A 20,259-nucleotide genomic window follows, 5' to 3' on the forward strand; every position below is an offset into this window, starting at 1 on the left:
ATGTAGATGACTTCAAACTCAAAGAATGTTTAAATTCTTTTATATTTTGAATTTGAGTATAGGAAAAGTCATACTATAAAGGGAGACACAATGCTTAAGCTAGTATGTGCTTCCAAGTGCTCAAACATACACATGTATCTTCAGATTCACAGCCAAGATAGTCTACACTTCACTATTACCCTTGCTGTCTTACGTGGTGCGGCACTGCCGCACTTGAAGAGAGGCACTACCGCGACTTAAGTGACCGTTGGGGGCTGGGGGTATTTATACTATTCTCCTTCCTTCCCAACAGTACTCTGTCTCTTCTTTCTCACTTTAGCACTTCCAAAACAGAGCAGGAGCTCTCTCTCTCCCTCCATTGTTGACCTCAAGCCCCTAAGCAAATCTATTGATTTTCCCATCAATCCTTGAGGGAAAAGGGGTGCAAAACTCGATTAGAGAGCAGCTCCATTGATTCTCCAACTCTAAAGAGCAATTGGTTCATGTTTTAGCCGACGGTTGTGTTGTTACTCTTGGAGCTTGGCTCCTAGCCAGCTAGAGCGTCGCCCGTGGAGCTTGCCAACTTATGTGGTAGTCCTGAAAGGTTTGTAACCATCTCTTAAAGCTAGTGAACTCACCCCTCATCTCAAGAGTTAAGTCTCTTGATTTGAGAACGAGGAAGGGTTGAAAAACCCTAAGCCTTAGTGGCTAACATCAACAACGTGGAGGTAGGCAAGCCTTAGTGGCGAGCCGAACCACTGGATAAATCATTGTGTCACTTGTGCTTAATTTACATTACTTGCATGACATATTGTGGTTGAGGTGATTACTAGAGTTTCTAGTCGATCTACTTGTGTGTTGTGTTCCTAACACTTCTAGCTCTTGATCTGTAATTGTCATACATGCAGTTAGTTAGAAAATTTCTCCGATCTAAGTTTTCGTTCACGGATTTTGAACTATGATTCGAAGTTATCTGCAGGTACGACAGTGCCGCTGTTCTGGCCCGGGAGTGCCGCCCTCCAGAGCGACAGTGCCGCTGGATGAATTTAATAAAAGTTTGAGTATTTATTTTAACAGACCTATTCACCCCTCCTCTAGGCCAACCAGAGATCCTACACACGCCCTTATGGTAAGTATTTGGATTGGGAGCGTTACCAACTCTTAATATTACCTACGAAGAAGATCTGTCATATGTCCAGTACGTGTTAGCAAATGAGACTAAGTGGATTGAAGATTATACGGAAGATGGTGGAATAGAGTCGAAGATGTGGTTTATATTCAAGCGCTGGAGATTGCAGCAGGTTTCCCCAATGTTTCCCCACTTCTAGTTAGCTACGGTTTCTGGGAAGATATCCGTAGCATGAGTTTGATCATTCTCACATGGGATTGGATGGTCTATATTTTGAGATTTGGAAGCAAGTTGCTAAAGCAAAGATGAGTTTCGGAGCTTTGTTGGAAGTGCATAGAAAAGACATGTTTCCCTCGCTCAGTATTCATACAAAACATGAGCTTGAAAACGCTGTATGGGGTCACAAATGAAAGATTTTTATGATGCCCACGTTGCTGGCATTGACAAAACGGCTTGAGACGATAAAGCTCGTGAGGTGATAACAGAGGCTGTTACAGAAATGTTTCCAAGACACAGTTAACTATCTGGATTACGCCAGGAAAAAGTTAGACATTGCCAAAGATATAAGAGTGGCGTGGCAACTGCTCAGATTTACATGTACGGTGAACAAGAGCGTACAGTACAATTTTTTTATCCATAGTTTATTGCGTGTACATACTTACTCCCTCTATCCCAGTTTATTTGCACGTTTGGGTTCAAATTTTTTCCCATATTAATCGGTCACCGAACCCGACGGAGCATGCAGCAGTGGCAGGAACCATCAGAGCAATGCAGCGCTAGACAACCGCACAACGCCAGTGTGTCAGACCAAAACAATAAAAAAAACTAAAAAAAAATCAACGGAGGCTACATCGGCTCCATCCAGAAGCTGCGGGGGCTACGTGACCCATCCTGGCATAATAAAATGGCCTTGCCTCCGCACAACTATCCACCACTGCAACCGGTCTATATTTATAGGGGTATTTTAATAATTTTCTATCTATTTTGGTTGCCGTGCTCAATCTCAGAAATGCAAATAATTCGGGACGGAGGGAGTATATTTATGTATACGGATACACAGAAAGAGGACATCAGAGCTCAGAGAACTGACAGTGGCAATCACACACTGGTGAGGGAGCCATCGTTCACCATCTTTATTTGCCATTTCCAGAACCAGAGCCGTAGCCGTAGCCGTGTCCCTCGCCGTAGCCTGAGCCTGTACCAGCTCCGTATCCACTTCCTGAACCCTCACCGTATCCAGAGCCTTGGCCATGACCGGAGCCCGAGCCACAGCCGTAACCTTCACCGTAGCCGGATCCTGATCCATGGCCGGAGCCAGAGCCGGAACCTTCGCCATAGCCAGATCCTCGACCGGAGCCACTTCCATGACCATGCCCTTCGCCATACCCAGATCCTTGGCCGTGACCTTCACCTTCACCTGCACCTTGCCCTTGACCATAACCATAACCATAACCATAACCATAACCTGAACCTGAACCTGAACCCGTGCCGGCACCAGCTCCTGACCCCGCACCAGAGCCGGCGCCAGAGCCAGCATACGATCCTGCACCAGAGCCCGCACGGGATCCCGCCGATGAACCGGCACCGGACCCGGAACCTGAGGCCGAGCCAGAGCCTGATCCCGACCCGGACGCTGAGCCAGAGCCAGAGCCAGCGGCACCACCACCACCTATGCCGATGCTAATCCCAGTACCGATCCCAATGCCTGCGCCGCCGCCACCACCGAGGTCGATGCTCAGGTCCATTCGAGAAATGCGGCCCTCGGATGTGAGAGCAAGGGCAGCAAGCACGATGATGGTGATGCCAAGGAAAATGGTCGTGATCGGAGGTCGAGACATCATCCTAAATTCCTCTAGGAGAAGCCGGAACAATAATGCACCTGTACAGATTGTGTTCCTTTCTATGGATTCAGGTGTATGTTCAAAGGAGTATATGCTATGTATGTCTCCTTTCAACTCCTGGTCTTTCCTGCTGCTCGAGACGCAGCAAGCTGTGGCATTTATAGGACCCAAAAGCAGGGTTTCACAAATAGTGCCTGGCTTATTGGTGGCACGAAACTTGTGGTGCTGTGGCCATTGGACGGCTGAATTTCGGAGTGGTGCTCTTGGTATCTTGTTAGAGCGTACAACGCAGTAGTGGAGTAAGGACGGTGCAAAAGGACATGGGCCTGACACTATAGGAAAAGCACTGGTGCTTTGAGAGGTTGTGATGGAACAGGCCACTGGTCAGCGACGACCCTGGCCGGCACGCCCGCCACGACGGCCCCGTCGGGGAGGGCCAGCACCGGCGTCGTCCACCAGGCTTGGCGCGGCCCAGACGGAGGTCCTCCGCCGCGTCCTGCACGATCATGCGCGCGCCCGAGGAGCCCCACATCGTCGTCGTCCGTCGTCCGGTCCCCTGCTTTGCCCTGTGCATGCGGGGGTTATAACGAACGGAGCCGCGAGGGGAAGGCTGACCCGAGATCTTTCGTGCCGCCCCTGCCGTGCTTCTCCGCGTCACGCTCGCGCCACACGCGGCCCCCGACGCCGCCACGTTCGGCATCCTCACCTCCTTGCTCTGCCGCGCCGGCCAGCCCTCCGCCTCCGTGAACATCCTCCGTGGGATGCCGCCCCTCCTCCTCCTCAACCCGGGACCCGCACCACTGCCGCACGTACTCGCTTCCCTCCTGCTCCGGGGCGCGTCAGGCCGGGACGTGCTCGGGTTCCTCAACGACATGCTCTGTCGGGTGCTCGAGGAGAGCAGGGCTTTCTTCCAGGTGCACAAAGGCGGAAGGCGCCGTGTACATGCACCAAGGCGTCAGCTACTTGATGTAGCAGCTCGATCTCTCGTTGAGGATGGCGTACTGCACCAGAGTTGATGACATCAACGAGATCAACATCCTCCAACAAGGCGAAGGCCATGGCTACGGTGATGAAACTGCATCGTCATCATGGAGATCTAACGACGGAACGGGTAAGGTTTTTACCGGATATGGAGATCGAATGACCAGCTGTCCAACAGCGTCGAGTTCGACCTGCGTCCGTACTCCTACACCCAGGCGGTCTGGGTGAGTGTTCCCGAGCCGGTGAAGGCGGCCGTGGAGCAAACGAGGCCGGGGTTCCACGGCGGTGTGCATGCGCTCCTCTGCATCCTGCTGCTGCGCATGACGTGCACCGCCTCTAACCTCAGGACGCGGTGCACCACCATGGCGTGCGGAAGCGGGAGCGGAGCTCCGGGTGACGGTGATAGGGCCGGGGTGCTTGCTGCAGCGGCGTTTGATGCAGTGGCGTTTGAGCATCATGCAGCTTAGGCGAGGGTCTGGGCACCGAGGCAACGCCGGACCGGATAGGTTTCCAGGGGTTCCGTGCATATTTGCCCGCCATGTGGCAACGCCGCAGGGCAAATATGGACAAACGGTGTATTAGTTTATAGGTTTAGGTATCTAGAAATGCGTTCCAGGGCCTAAGTGACACACGGACAAGTTTAAGGACCTCTTATGCATTTAACTCAAAAGAAAATCATAACTTTTCTATATATGAATATGAAGTTGGATGTAGATAATTTATTTTACGAATCACTGAAAGATTGAGATTGAGTTGCTGTTGATGATCACGTTGCCTAGTTTCACCATAAAATCAACCAACGCTCAATTCACAAAAGAAGATGAATTGTGGAAATCAACGCAATCTATAACTTCGTAGTTGATAACATGGTACACTAATAGCTAACTGATGTATCTGAAATCTGAACACAACTTATATATTCAGGGAAATAGAACGAACGTAAACTCAGGTCTCGTACAGCATCCATTCATCTAAACGTACATATAAAACGTCCACAGAACCAACATGTAAACATGTCATCGGATCACTACAATACATAAAACCTAACTGCAATTGTTATTTATATCTTCCTATAAGCTAATCCAGGGATGATAATGATTATTAGAGAAACAGGTCTTCAAGGTAGTAACACACACATGCATATATCAGTGGTGATCTTGCCCACTTCGAGATCCAGGCATCCAGCGCTAGACCCTACGGCCTACGCTTGATCTTGCACTAGACCCGGCACTTGATCCTGCACTGGACGCAGCGTGTGAACTGCCATCGGAGCCTGAAACAGAACCTGCAGCTGATGAAGCACTTGATCCGGTACTTGAACTACTTCCAGAGGACCCGACGCTGATTTGGCCTCGTGGACGTGTCTGCTTCCACCTCCTAAACTTTAGTCGCTGTCCCATCAAATATTTGGACACATATATAGAAGAATATTTAGACACATGTATGGAGTATTAAATATAGACTATTTACAAAACTAAATGCACAGATTGAGACTGTTTTGCGAGACGAATTTTTTAAGCCTAAGTAGTCCATGATATGATAATGTGGTGCTACAGTAACATATGCTAATGACGGATTAATTAGCTTAATAAATTCATCTCGCGGATTACTGACGGATTCTGTAGCTTGTTTTTTTATTAGTATCCAAACACCCCATACAACATCTCCATGTGACACCTCTTAAACTTTAGTGTCTGAATCCAAACACCCCCTAATTCAATACCAACTCCAGCACCGAGTCCAAGCCCCAAGCCCCGAGCCTGAGCCTGAACCAGAAGCTGATGCTGATCCAGAGCCTGAACCAGACGCAGATGATGGGCCTGATCCAGAGCCTGAACCAGAGCCACTGCCACCTAGACCTATACTGACCCCAACACCAAGCCCAAGACCCGGACCTCCTGATCCTGATCCAGAGCCCGAGCCAGACCCTGACCCTGAGTTAGAGCCAGACGCTGATGCTGAACCAGAGCCAGAACCCCCGGGCACCAACGCCTGCACCTAGACCGATCCCGACTCCGATCCCAAGACCATTCCCAAGGTTGATGCCAAGGTCCTTCCGAGCAGCACGGCTCTCCCCCACCCCCACTGGCGCAAGCAACACGCCAACCACAAGTACGATTCCTAGTGGAAGAATGGCCTTCTTCATGTCTTGTTGATCTGTATTTTTTTGCCTACGAACAGTTTGCTATGTTATGTGCGATGCAAGCTTCGACAAACCCCCATGCTTGTTAGCGATAAGGACTTTTCGGAGTGGTGTGGTTGAATCGCGCGCGTGTTCGCTCTGGAGCCTCCGTGCGTCGTACATGTGGCCGCGAGCTGAGCAAAGTGAGAGTTTTAGCACAGCAGCGGCCGCCGTGCGCGTGCTCACGGTCACGGCCATGCATGGTGTGTAGTGCAGTGGGCGGCTGGTTTAGTCGCCGCCGGCGAGCTATTGACTAGCGCGCTGTTCGACACGTTTTTGGCGGCCCTTGTGGGATGTAAAGTTGTTAGTGGTGGGAGGAAATAAAGTTGTGAGAGTGGGAGAGAATGGCCAGGTGGCAATGGCTTACCTGCCTCAAGCAAGTACGTAGATGACTACTGGAGGCAGGTGGGACGACTAGTTGGTGCTGTGTGCAAACGTCCCGTTCGCTTTGCCTTACCGATCGTACTTTTTTTTTAGTCAATAAATAATATTTTTCTTAAATAACAAATCAGCTAGCCATAACTTATCAGCAGGACAAAAGCTGATGTATGTGCCTACCGACGACGTAAACAGATAGATACCCACGCATGTGCGTTTTCTTCTTCATTTGGTTCATAGTTCATACACGGTAGGACTTTGTCGATCCAGCGGTGCCTGCCATTTTTTTAGTCAGCACTGCTGCTGGTCAAATCTACAGTTATTTGCCTCACAAGTCATAGTCCTCACTATCCATGCATATTTCATGCTCATTTTAAATTAGGGTAAAATACATTTTCAACCTTCAACTTGCAATAAAGTTTGATTTTCAACCTTCAACTATGAAACCGGGTAACATACGCCCTACAACTATCAAAACCGGTCAAATTTAATGTCCATGCATACTCCATGCTCATTTTAAATTAGGGTAAAGTACATTTTTCAACCTCCAACTCGCAATGAAGTTAGATTTTCAACCTTCAACTATGAAACCGGAAAACATACAGCCTACAACTATCAAAACCGGTCAAATTTGGTCCTCGGTTGGTTTTAAAAATGATTTTCTATTTTCTAATAATAATAAAATCCAGTTCGATCTCTAGAAGTTCATAATTAATTTATTTTAAAATAAATGCAGGCAAGAGATAGCAATGCTACCGTATACATTAACACAGGGCTTGACGCTCGTGGTTCACCTCTCGAGTTGTTTTTGGCCAAAAGCAAGGCGGTGCGCGCAGAGACGAAGGCATCAAACTGTCATGTAACAGAACAGAAAGCAAACAATTTAATTTCGTGCAAAATTAAATTCCGTACGAAATTTAATTCCATGCAAAATTTAAAACAATTTTTAAATATAACATCAACATATGTATAGCATCTTTAGAAGAAAACATGAACTAGTTTCATATTTTTATAATTTAAAATAAATTAATTACGAACTTGTAGAGATCAAACCAGATTTTTATTATTATTAGAAAATAGAAAACCGCTTTTGAAACCAGCCGATGACCAAATTTGTCCGGTTTTGATAGTTGAAGGGTGTCTGTTACCCGATTTCATAGTTGAAGGTTGAAAATCAAACTTCAATGCGAGTTGGAGGTTAAAAAATATACTTTACCCTTTAAATTACTATATCCATCCATAAAAGAAATCAATTCTCGTATTTCGAGAAGTCAAACAGTTTAAGCTTTGACTAAAATTATACAAAAATATATTAATCCTCACGAAACAAAATAAGTACCATTACATTAGTTATAGAATATATTTTCATAATAAATTTAGTTGGAGACATAAATGCTAATACTATTTACTATAAATTTGGTCAAAGTTAAACTTGTTTGACTGGTACGTTTCCTATAATTGCATTCTTTTGGAGAATGTGGGAGTAGTATATACAGTGAGCGTGTGCATTTGAATAATGACAGTGAAATTAAGATTTTTTTGAGAGATTAGACTGATGCACTCAACATCAACAGTATTGCAAAATGAAAGCCTCATCAGTCATCAGTACCTAAGATGGTTACTGTCGGTGTTTGATGATAGGTAACTCATCACGGGGTTATCCGGGACAATGTTTGAAGGACTTCAACGTACGCAGAACTCAATAGTAAATGTAAAGAGACGAACGATTTATACTGATTCGGGCCCTCTTGTCGAGTAATAGTCTTTACGTCTAGTCGGCGTGTAGCCTTTTGCGTTGGATTGATTGTATGATTGTTAGGATTAAACGGGGTACGCCATACCACTCTTTATATAGGAGAGAGGGTAAAGACACATATCTAGTCCTAGTTGGTTACAAGAGAAGAGTCGTAGTCCTATTACAAAATCTAGCTTTGATAGTAAGCCGACTAAGTCAATCTAGAATAACTTGAAGTCCACGCCACCTTGTCTCACGTCCTTCAATAGATCGTAGGTCATCCCAGGGCCCATCCAGGTAGTACCCCGTGGGGAACTCCTAGGACCCTAGTCCGTCAAGCCACCGAGCGTGTCATGGTTGTACTCGGAAGACTTCTTGTTCCTCCTGGTCTTGCCAAGTAGAAACAAGCGTAGTCCGAGTGCTTTCATGAGTGAAGCCATGAGGTGCTCTGTAAAGCCTTCGGGCGACGTGCACTTTTTAAAAAAGTGCACTCACTGAGTGTAGCCCCCGAGCGTCTTGCTATTTGCAAAACAAAGAGTTAGAGGGTCTAAAAGAAAAAAAACATCCGTAGAGGATATGTACCCTGTAGCCCCAAGCCTATGTCCAAGTACTTGTACTCGAGATAAGGATCTAAAAACAATATACTCGAGGATGAGAGTGTCAGCGAAGATTATTGTCCTATCTGCTTGTGCAGAAGCAGGTAAGACGTGTCAGAGTCAGATACAAAGCTTTAGTACAGTTGATCCAAAGATGCTCAAGATATTCATGGAAATATGCCATAAAAGGTGCTACCGGGTGTACTATGACTTCACATGCACTGGGAAAAGGCCGTCGATACACTAAAAGGTGTAGTGGAACGCACTGTACCCTTGTAGTGTAGCACGTGAACTTGTGTAGGAGTCAGTAGCTTATTCGTGTATTCCACGTGAACCCGGTCCATAGACAACACCAAGACGCCTATAAAAACCCTCCTAGCGAGCACTTGAACTTTAGTTGTAGAAGAAGCAAAGTGGCTCAGAGTTTGAAGCTTGCAAATATGGTGGTGAGCGAAGTAGACTAGCCCCCGAGAGTACTTGGTTGGTATAACCAAGAGCTGTAGTGACTAGAAGAATTCTTGTGAGATGGTTTAGAGTTAGGCTAAACCCGCAGTTGTGCACAGTAGAGAAGTCTAGAACTACAACTAGAAGAAGTCTTGTGACGTCTGGTATGGTGGCACATCCAGCAGTCCCATGTCAGTTCGTCTAGGGTGCCTGTCAACATCTGTTCATGAAGGGTCATACCCGGACCCGAATGTGTACAGTTGGCATCGGTTGGGTGGCAAGATGTGTGAGTAGCTCATACTGCATACTAGCCTACAGGCTTCCTCTTGCAGTAACTATGCTCCTAAGGGTAGTTGGTCAACAAATATTCATAGCTAGATAGTCTACCCAAGGTTCTAGGCTAGGACACACTGCACTTCTGTTATCTACCAGATGCATTACTCTTCTCTTGGATCCAGGTGCATCGGGTACGAAAGTACCTACTGAGAAGCACTTAGAGTATGAGTACTCTATTTTATCCAAGTAGGTGTTGTATTTGTTATTGACTGAAAAGATCTTGTATCCAATACTTGTAACTCTCTAAATAAATAGTCGCTCATTATTCTAAGTGGTCATGAATCTTGTAAAGTGTGCAACTCTATGTCCATTGAACTTTTGTTGAATAAAAAAATCTTCATCTGAGTACTGTGCTATTAGTGCATACTGTTAAGCTATTGTCCGAGTACTACATCAATCATCTGGGTACTTCATGATGTGGCCATGTAGATAATGGTCGTAGCATGGCAGGTACCCGGAGGGAGTGAATCCAAAGGATAAGTTTGAACACATTGTGATGCGTTGGAAATCCTGAAAAGGCGTGCAACCATTGTATCAACCGCTTAGCTGCATTAAAATGGAAGGGAAACCGAAATGCCGTGTCTGTTGGTGTGATTATCGGGCCACAACACGGTGAAAACTCTATAAAAAGGGAACCATTCCTATGCATCATCTTCATCTGCTCCATTTGCTTTCTACCTAAGCCCCCGAGCCACTGTGAGCGCTGCCAATCTCGCATCCTAAAACCCTAGATCTATAAAAAGCTCTGCTTGATGGGTAAGGGCAAGAACTCGAGCGCCACCACCAAGAAAGTCACCGAGAAGAGGGCGTTTGAGGTGCCAAAAATGGCTGCCGCTACTCAGATCTGGCCAGCGCTGGTCACAAAGTAGAAGCATGTCTTGAAGCTCCATGAATAGGGCCATCTGCCGGAGCAGAAACTTGGGGAATGAAAGGTGCCTGGAGAGCACCGTATTCCCAATCTTGAGCCAGGTGAGATTGTTCTCTTTGTGCCGTTCATCTAGCATGGGTTAGGGGTGCCTGCTTATCCCTTTTTGCATAGGTTTTTGCATTACTATGGCATAACCCTAAATCATTTGAATCCTAACTCCATCCTGCATCTTTCTATTTTTGTTCATCTTTGTGAAACTTTCCTTGGCATCCCCCTGTCTATATATCACTCTTTTCCGCTACTTTTTCAAACTGAAACCACACTCGAACACCACAAATCCAAGTGTTTGGGGGGGGGTGCTGGTATTCATTTCCGCATAGGGAGGAAGAACGAGTATGTCCACTATACCCTGGTGGATTCTATAAAGAACTAGTTTTATGCGGGGAACATGTGGCCCCCTAGAGGTGCATAGAAACACCGCACCAGTACCCAACAACCACTGGGATAAAGAGATGCTGAGTGCGACATAACTTGAAGGTATTCATCCTTTCCTTAAGCAAATCTGAGCCATAAAGGACCAAGGCCTTAGTGGAATCAGAGTGGTTGCCAGCTTCACTAGGCGCCAAGTACAACCTCTATAGGAGAGGATACACTATGGGTTCGAGTACACTAGGCCAGAGGACCCTGCCTGAGTAACCACTGATGAACTGATGGAGGATAAAGTTCTAGAGAGAATTTAGAATGTGCTTGCATCGGTACAGGTGATACCATACCAGTACCAAGAGTGTGATCATCAGAATCCACCAGCCGTTGTAAGTATATTGACATTGTGATCTGTAAATATCTTAATACTGTGAAAAATTTGACTCATGTGTGTTGATGTAGGAGTTGGGGCAAAATTTCAATGATTTGTCTACCTGTCCTCCGCATCTCGACTCTAGAGGAGTTGGCAGAAGCAGAGTGGAGTCTAGCAGAGTAGACGGAGGGAGCGCCGCCTCCGCCATCCCTATAGACCAGGAAGCCAGGGTTGAATATGAAGGGAGCCCATACATCCTCATAGTCCTGGCAAACCCAAGTGCCAGGCAAGGAGCCGCTGGTGGAAAACGATCGTTGGAGGCCGATGTTGCTGCCAGGAGCGGGTGAAAGTTCTGGTTTGGTTTTAGTGAATTGATGAAACCCTAAGTGCTAACCTAATTTATAAAAGTGATCATGAGATAGGTAGCGCTATTCCAAGTGGTGGAGCAATGATGAAGATCATGATGATGGTGTGACCATGGTGATGATCAAGTGCTTGGACTTGGAAAAGAAGAAAGAGAAAAACAAAAAGCTCAAGGCAAAGGTGAAATTTGATAGGAGCTTTTTGGTTTGGTGATCAAGACACTTAGTGAGTGTGATCACATTTAGGATCTATAGCCGTACTATTAAGAGGGGTGAAACTCGTATCAAAATGCGGTTATCAAAGTGCCACTAGATGTTCTAACTCATTGCATATGCATTTAGATCTAGTGGAGTGCTAACACCCTTGAAAATGTTTGTGAAAAATATGCTAACACACATGCACAAGGTGATACACTTGGTGGTTGGCATATTTGAGCAAGGGTGCAGAAGTTAGTGAAGTAAAGGAGGTGATTGTCACTAATTTTCAGTGACCGGACGCTGCTCTCACAGTGATCGGACGCTCAGGCGGGTGAATCCGATTAGTAGAGGCCAAGGCAGTGTAACCTAGGGTATTGCACCAGACATAGTTAAGGGTCCGGTCGAGATGCACCAGATGTGTTCGGTCACTCTAGAACCTCTCTGGAAGTGATCGGACTCCAGGCGTAGATGCGTCCGGTCATCTCAGCAGAGCGTACGGTCACAAGGTGAAGGCTTGGGCGCGTGTGGGCTGAAGTGAGCACTGGTGCATCCGGTCTTGGACTGTGGTGCGTCCGGTCGTTCTTTAACACATGCGAGGAAGCGAGTTGACTGTTGAGATCTTATGCGCGAGGTTGAACATACGAGACACATGGACGGCGATCGGTGACCGGATGTTGGGGCTAGTGCGTCCGATTGATCAAACTGATGCGTTCGATCACCTCGAGTTGGGCTGCAGTGAGAGCTCAACGGCTCTATTTTGTGGGGGCTTCTATTTAAGCCCCATGGCTGGCTCAAGCTCACTCTCTTGTCCATTTGCATTGACTTAGCAACCTTGTGAGCTTAGCCAAAGCCCTCCCACTCATCTCCATCATAGATTGATCATCTTTGTGAGTTTGAGAGTGAATCCAAGTGCATTGCTTGAGTGATTGCATCTAGAGGCACATGGTATTCATGTTTTGCTGTAGATTTCACTTGTTACTCTTGGTGGTTGCCACCACCTAGACGGTCTGGTGCAACGAGGATCGTCGAGCGGAGGAAGGTGCATGTCTCCGACTCTGATCGTGGTGATTGTGAGGGGTACTCTAGTGGATTGCTCATGGCTTGTGTGATCCTCATCTTATGTTGGTTGTGCGGCACCCTATTGAGGGTTTTGCGTGTGATGCTAATTAGCCGTGAACCTCCAAGTGTGTATATTGCCACAATAGGGAGTAGCTTGCCGGCAAGCAAGTGAACCTCGGCGAAAAATCATCGTGTCACCTCTTGTCACCGGGACTCTATTGTAATTGATTGGCTTCATCTTGTGATTGGCACACCTCTCTACATGGCGGTATACACATCTGATGAGGACATCACTACTTCGTCGCATACAAGCCAAGGAGAGGAGAAGGTCTAGCATGGGCGTCCAATTCATCTTTTTCATGGTGGAAGCCCAGTCTAACTAACGTTGGAGCCCATCTCGGGTTCTAGGACTAGTCTGCCTTAAACTGGTCACCCAGGACATATCCAGACTCCGTTTTCGACGATCCACATATGGTTGGAAAGCTAATTTGATAAGGAAGCCAATACAAGTGGTCTCATATCAAAAGACCTTTGGAATCAATAGGAATTGTCGAAACAAGTTAGAGTCCAGAATCTGCTAGGGTGCTGCAACACCATCTTTTGGTCCGTTGGACCGTGTATCATGTTTGGGCCCATTAGGGAGCGCGTCTAGGGGGGATGACGCCCAAGACTCTATAAAGAGCAGCCGTTGCTCTCCTTAGGATTTGGGTTTTGTTTAGTTCTTGATTTCCTCGTGAAACAGACATCATTTTGCTACAACTATGCCGCCAAGGCTGCTTGCTGTGAACCAGGGCCCCAGTTCTTGATCTTGTTCACCTGTGGCGATTAGTCCTTTCGAATAAAGTCTTGAACTCCTCGTTATCATAAGCCTCATATTTATTTGTAATTTCAGATTGCATTCATCTCGTTCTTGCTTGTGTTCTCAATTCGCTTGCAGAAAAGCCTTCTTAGCGAGGTCAATCGCGTTTGCGTGGTTGATAACCAATGGAGCAGTGGTGTAATGGTTGCGGGGGTCTGAATCAGTCTTGGTTCGAAGCCTAAATCATGAACGTTGATTCTCCACCAATCGATGCTATCATACCTTTCGAAAGATCGGGCCTAGTCTACATCAATATCTCAACCACTTGTGCATTTACATTCATAGTATAGCTAAGCTCTTTAGTGTAATTAGTTTTGAGAGCTAGCTTGTGTCGTATCTAGTGGTTAGTGAGTCTCTTTAGTTAGTCATTGAGAACTCACTAACTTAGTGTAGTGACATACCCTTTGTGTGTAGATCATAGAGACTAGAATTGTGGTAGGTGGCTTGCATTTTAGTAGGCTAGCGCAACATTTGCTTCGCCTTATAATTGTCTAACCATTTTGTTTAGTGTTGTTGTATAAATTTTTATAGGCTATTCACCCCCTCTATCCATTAGAACCTTATAGCGGGGTAGTGCCAAAGAGGCCTCGTCGAGCTTGTACACTGAGACCAAGGAGACCAGGTAAAAGATATATGAACTATCTCCATGTAGTCTGAATTTTACCTTGTGTTAAATCCAATTCTTGAACAACTACTGCACATGACACTGTGGAGGAACAACCAAAAGAGGAGTAGGAAGACACCACGTTTTCTGTTAGATAGTAAGTATTCTTTCTGAATAAAATTCTGTTACTGAATTCTAACATAGGTATACTTGGTGACATTTACTTGCTCTTGGCAGGATGCCACCACTGGACCTATTGAGCACCCGAGTGCCAACTCAGGGTGACGGGATCACACTTGGATAGGATGCTAGCACTATGAGTCATCAGGAGGACTCAGTACTATCAGCATCAGTATCAAGCCTAGAGCTGGGTGGATTATTTAGTGGTATATCACTAGAAAAGCCTGCCCTAAAGAAGAGATCCAGTGCCAGGTAAGTTTCAAAGTTTCCTCTATATGTTAATTCATTCCCAGGACATCACTTGACTGCTACTCATACCAGGGTAAAAAAGACACTGAGTACCCAAGCACAGAGTGAAGAGCCCCGGGTTGAAGAAAACCCATGTACTGATGGTGACCTAGTGCAAAAGGCTAGGTAAGCAGGCCTGTGTCTCCACCCAAGTCCACTGAAACACCATGGGCGCAGGGTTCGATGTCCGTTGATAGTGAAGCGGAGCAACCAGCATAGCCTAGTACTACAGAGGGTGTGGAGGCGCCATAGCCACAGGAAGCGGTGCCCGTTTATGATGAAGCGCACCAGCCACCAGGGCTGGAGCCTATGGAGGCTACTACTGAGAGCGCGAGGGTTGACCCAAGCATCACTGCACTGAGTGCTCCTGCCCCAGATATGCCGATGACAAGTGCCCAACAAATAGGGGAGGATGACATTGTCCTAGTTACAGGACCAGGTACCTAGCTCCAGACATATAGTCTGGAGTTCACCAGGTTGATGATGTCATGGTCCAGGCTACTGAACTAGGCTTCTATCTTCGATGGCTAGCTAAGGGTAAGTCTTGTACTTTGTTGCTTCTTATGTGTTGATATTTTCTAGGTTCTCTTCTCTAGAATAGTCATATACCTAGGACACGGAGCTAAAGGTCTCTGTCAAGGTTTAGGAAGCCTAGGCAAAGCTCACCAGGTTGAAGGAGGAGCAGGCCAAGAAGGAGGCCGAGTGGATGTTTATGCAAAAATAGCATGAAGAGACTCTCTGCATCCTTTGGGCTCAAATTGGTGAGGCTGAGCGCCAAAAGGCAGCCACTGAAACTAGAAAGAATGACACCTTTGATTCTTTGTTGAAGATGACAGAGAAGGCCGAGCTCTTTGATACCAAGCTAAAAGGGAATAGAACTGTATGACTTCTCTATAGTTCCTGACATGCAGTAGTTGGCGATCAATATAATGATCGTGTATGGTCCTCTTTTGTAGAAGAGCAGATCAGGACCCGGTGGTTGGAAGGCAAGGTGAAGGAGCTGAATGAAGCCCTAAGAACCAAGCACAATAAAACCAAAGAGGTAACTGAGCGAGCGAGTGAAGAACTCATTCGAGCTAAGCTAATAAAGTGGGGAGTTGATTGTGATCTGATGCAGGCTCTGAAGTCTGTAACTGACACGAAGGCCCAGCTGGAGAGAGCATAGTCAGAGCAGAACACACTCTGGGAAGCTGTGAAGCCACTCGTCCTCCTATTCCATAAGCCAGAAAATGGTGAAAAAAGGTTGGTGGATATAGTGAAAGAAATCCCCAACTGCTTCGAGAGCTATGTGCGTGGAGCCACCAAGGTCTATGTCTGGAATGTACTCGGTACGCTCCGAGTGCTATACCTGGCTATGGATCTCCATTAGGTAGCCATAGACTATGATGATGAAGGCCATCTTACTGCTGTGGAAAGAGCTGAGGAGGAACTCGACAGACTCGCAACCACCATAACAGATGAATTAGACCTTAGGATGGAGAAGCTTGACGAATAGGCTGTGTTAAGTTTGAAAAAACTTGTTATGCATATGTGTCGGGTAGGCGTGTTGTAAGATACAATGTTCTTTTGCTTGTGTAGGTTGTTAGTTTAATGACAAAACTTAGCTTGTGTGTTGCAAATGTGATGTGTCCTGTTAGGGTACTTAAATGCTTAACACGACTTTTTCCAGCTAGCTTGTCTCTGCAAAGCTAGCATCTTTTAGACTTGGTAATCTTTTGAGTAAGATTGTAGTCTGCTTAGGCTATAAGTTTGTCTTGTGGAGTCCTTTAGAAAGGCATGTAAAACTGAGTAGCCAAGTAAAAAGTGATCAATGTAGTCGCTATGATTAGAATCATGTTAGACCCTTCCGTCGACGTTAAGTGCTCAAAGTCACTTGTTCAAGGAACCCTTATAACGATTGTCTTCTGTTAGGATCATGTCCCATAGCCAACGAATCAGGTACTTGCTTATGGGAATCACCCTACCCAGGATGACTTGCAATAGTTAAACTAAATGTCGGTAATTGGCTCTCGGCCAAGGAGATGTAAGCCATTCGAGTAAGAGGCGTATCTCGTATAATATAGCCTAGTACTTTGTATATAGAATAAGAACTATGTGTTGAGTAAATTTATCATATTGAGATATGTGTAGCCATACAATTAGTCAGATGTATATCTCATATATGATGTAATAAAGTCTGCAACAAAGAGAGACAACTAGAATAGTTGTGTATCTTGCACAAAAGTATAAAGATAGATTCATCTAGTGAAGAACATTGACTCTATATTATTAACAAAGAATCTTAAGTGCAGAAGCTAGAACACTAAATTTACTTAAATAGGGAAACTACTTAATAATATTAAGCATAAAATCTCCATAGCTGATCGATGTTCCAGGAGTTAGGCACAGGATCGCCGTCCTATGTGATTAACTCGAAGGAGCCTCGCCGTGTAACTTTAGAGATGATAAAGGGCCCTTCCTAGGGGCTAAGTAGCTTGTGTCGTCCCAAGGTATTCTAGATACGCTTGAGGACTAAATCTCTAACTTGAAAAGTATAGGGGCGCACGTTCTTATTGTAGTGACGTCGTAGGCCTTGTGGTTGCCTGGCAGACTGGAAGAGTGCGTTAAGTTTGATTTCTTCGGCACTGTCAAATTCTAGCCGTTGAGTTTCATCTACTTCGCCTTCATTGTACTGTTCAACCCTCAGAGAGTTCCATATCAAATCTGCTGGCAAAATGGCTTCTGAGCCATAAACTAGAAAAAAGGGAGAGTACCCCGTCGCTCTGCTTTGTTGAGTGCGCAGTCCCCAAACTACCTTGGATAACTTGAAGATCCACTTGCCGCCGTAGTCTTTAAGCTCATCGAATAGCCTGAGCTTTAGTCCGACTAGAAGTAGCCCATTAGCCAGCTCTACTTGGTCGTTCACTTGAGGATGAGCTACAATAGCATAGTCGATGCTGATGCTGCAATCATGAGCCCAATTTCTAAACTCAATAGCTTTAAAAGGTGAGCCAAGATCTATAATGATCCAATTGGGCATACCAAACCGGTGCATAATGTCTTGCATGAACTCGTCTGCATTTGTAGCGTTGAATTTGACGAGTGGCTTATACTCTACCCACTTAGTGAATTTGTCAATAGCCACGTAGATATACTCAAAACCACCTAGTGCTCGTTTGAGAGGTCCAACCATGTTAAGCCCCTAGCATGAAAAAGGCCATGATGGAGGGATGTAGATAAGGTTGTGAGCTAGGACAAGAGCTTGCTTGGTGAAGAACTGACAACCCTTGCAGTGTCGCACTAACTCTTCTACGTCTTTCAGTGTTGTAGGCCAATAGTACCTAGATCTGAAAGCCTTGCCGACTAAGGTCCTAGAGGCTGCGTGGTTGCCACAACACCTGGAGTGAATTTCCTCCAAGATTTTCTGCCCTTCTTTAGGTGTAATGCATTTGCGGAGAACACCATATGATGCACCCCATCGGTAGAGCCTATCACCGACTAAAATGTAATTCTTGCTTCTGCATGTGATCTGCTCTGCCTCTACCTTGTCATCGGGCAACTTATGGTCTTGGATGTAATCAATAAATACTTGCGTCCATGTTGGGTTGACCACTAATACCTAGACATCAAGAGTCAGAGTACTAGTGGATGTGGAGGTTTCTTGTTTGATTGAAGGGACTTTGAGTTCCTGAATAAACACATCAGGGGTTCCTAGGCTCTATCTAATCCCAATTTGGCCAAAACATCAGCCACAACGTTGAGATCTCACATAACATGGAGGATTTCTAGACCTTGGAAGTGTTTCTCAAGTTTGTGGACTTCTACGCAGTAAGCGTCCATGGTCTCCTTGGTGTAGTCCCAATCCTTGTTGACCTAGTTGATGACCATCGAGGAGTCACCATAGACGAGCAAACGCTTGATGTCGAGTGAGACTGCTACCCAGAGGCCATGAAGGAGGGCCTCATACTTGGCTTCATTGTTGGTAGTAGGCCAAAGTATTTGTAGGACATATTTAAGCTGATTTCCACCTAGAGATATGAAGAGAACTCCAACACCTACGCCTCCAAGCTTGAGGGAACCATCGAAATACATCTTCCAATGGTCGAGGATAACTGTCTGAGTAGGTTGCTGGGCTTCAGTCCATCCGGCTATGAAACCAGTCAAGACTTGGGATTTGATAGCCTTGCAGGAGATGGACTCGATGTTCGGAGCTCCAAGTTCAATTGACCACTTGGATATGCGTCTAGTTGCATCCTAATTACATAGGACATCACCAAGTGGGAAGTCGGATATCACTGTTACCTTGTGTTCGTTAAAGTAGTGTCACAGTTTGTGTGAAGTGATCAAGAGGGCATAGAGGAGCTTTTGCACATGTGGGTACTTGGCCTTGGATTCTGATAGCACCTCGCTAGTATAATAGATAGGTCATTGTACCTTATATACATGCCCTTCTTTAGTCTGCTCCACGACCATTGTTGTGCTAACTACCATAGTTGTAGCTACAATGTAGAGTAGGAGTGGTTCGTGCTTCTTAGGTGGAGTAAGTATTGGAGAGGTGGACAGGTATTCTTTGAGCTTCTAGAAGGCTTCATCAACTTCAGTTGTCCACTCGAAGTTGCCTGACTTTTTCAACAACTTGAAGAAGGGCAAACCTTTTTCCCCGAGTCACGAGATGAAATGATTGAGGGCAATATGCACCCTATCAGTTTTTGAACATCTTTAATGTAGTGAGGTCGAGTCATCTGAGTGATTGCTTGAATCTATTTCATACTAGCTTCGATACCCTGATGGCTCATGAGGAAACCCAATAGTTGTCTAGAAGGAACTCCAAACACACACTTTGTTGGGTTAAGCTTCCACTTGTACTCACGAAGACTGTCAAAGGTTTGCTTCAAGTCTGCGATCGGAGTAGAAGGGTCCTTGGTTTTGATGATGACATCATCTACGTAGGTGTCTACATTATGACCGATCTATTCACTTAGGCATGCTTGGATAGCCCGCTAATAGGTTGCACTGATGTTTTTTAAATTGAAGGACATGGTCATGTAACAGTAGGCACCAAACGGAGTGATGAAGGATGTCTTGCTCTAATCTTCTTTATGGAGGGCAATTTGCTGGTAACCCAAGTACCAATCAAGGAAGGATAAAAGAGTTGACTCAGCCATAGAGTCTACAATTTGATCAATGCAAGCTAAGCTAAAGGGATCCTGAAGGATCGAGATGGTGACTAGAGGGGGGGCATTGAATAGTCATTATTAAAACTTAATCACGTCAGCTAACCAAAATAAGTGCGGAATTAAAACTATCGGTCTAGCCAAGACTACACTCCTCTATCTATGTTCTCTAGCACCTTGCAAAGATCCTAATTAAGCAACAAAGGTGTCGGGCTAACTAGAGCTCACCTAACCAATTCTAGTAGCAAGGTCACACAAACCTATGCCACTAGTATTTCAAGCAATGAGGGA

At 45.7% G+C, this 20,259-nt stretch overlaps 1 protein-coding gene across 1 annotated transcript; it reads right to left on the reverse strand.

Moving 5' to 3' along the window:
- Nucleotides 1-2,118: 2,118 nt before the first annotated feature.
- Nucleotides 2,119-3,056, reverse strand: LOC136551812 (glycine-rich cell wall structural protein 2-like). The gene has a single exon (XM_066543354.1). It carries the CDS (start codon nt 2,947-2,949, stop codon nt 2,242-2,244), a length of 708 nt encoding a protein of 235 aa, XP_066399451.1. The 5' UTR covers nt 2,950-3,056; the 3' UTR covers nt 2,119-2,241.
- Nucleotides 3,057-20,259: the final 17,203 nt, after the last annotated feature.

The sequence above is a fragment of the Miscanthus floridulus genome, chromosome 4 (genome assembly GCF_019320115.1).
Source record: "Miscanthus floridulus cultivar M001 chromosome 4, ASM1932011v1, whole genome shotgun sequence".
In the NCBI taxonomy this organism is placed as follows: Eukaryota; Viridiplantae; Streptophyta; class Magnoliopsida; order Poales; family Poaceae; genus Miscanthus; species Miscanthus floridulus.

Excerpts from the sequence above, each read along its gene's own strand:
- LOC136551812 (XM_066543354.1), bottom strand. The coding sequence starts at position 2,949 with ATGATGTCTCGACCTCCGATCACGACCATTTTCCTTGGCATCACCATC.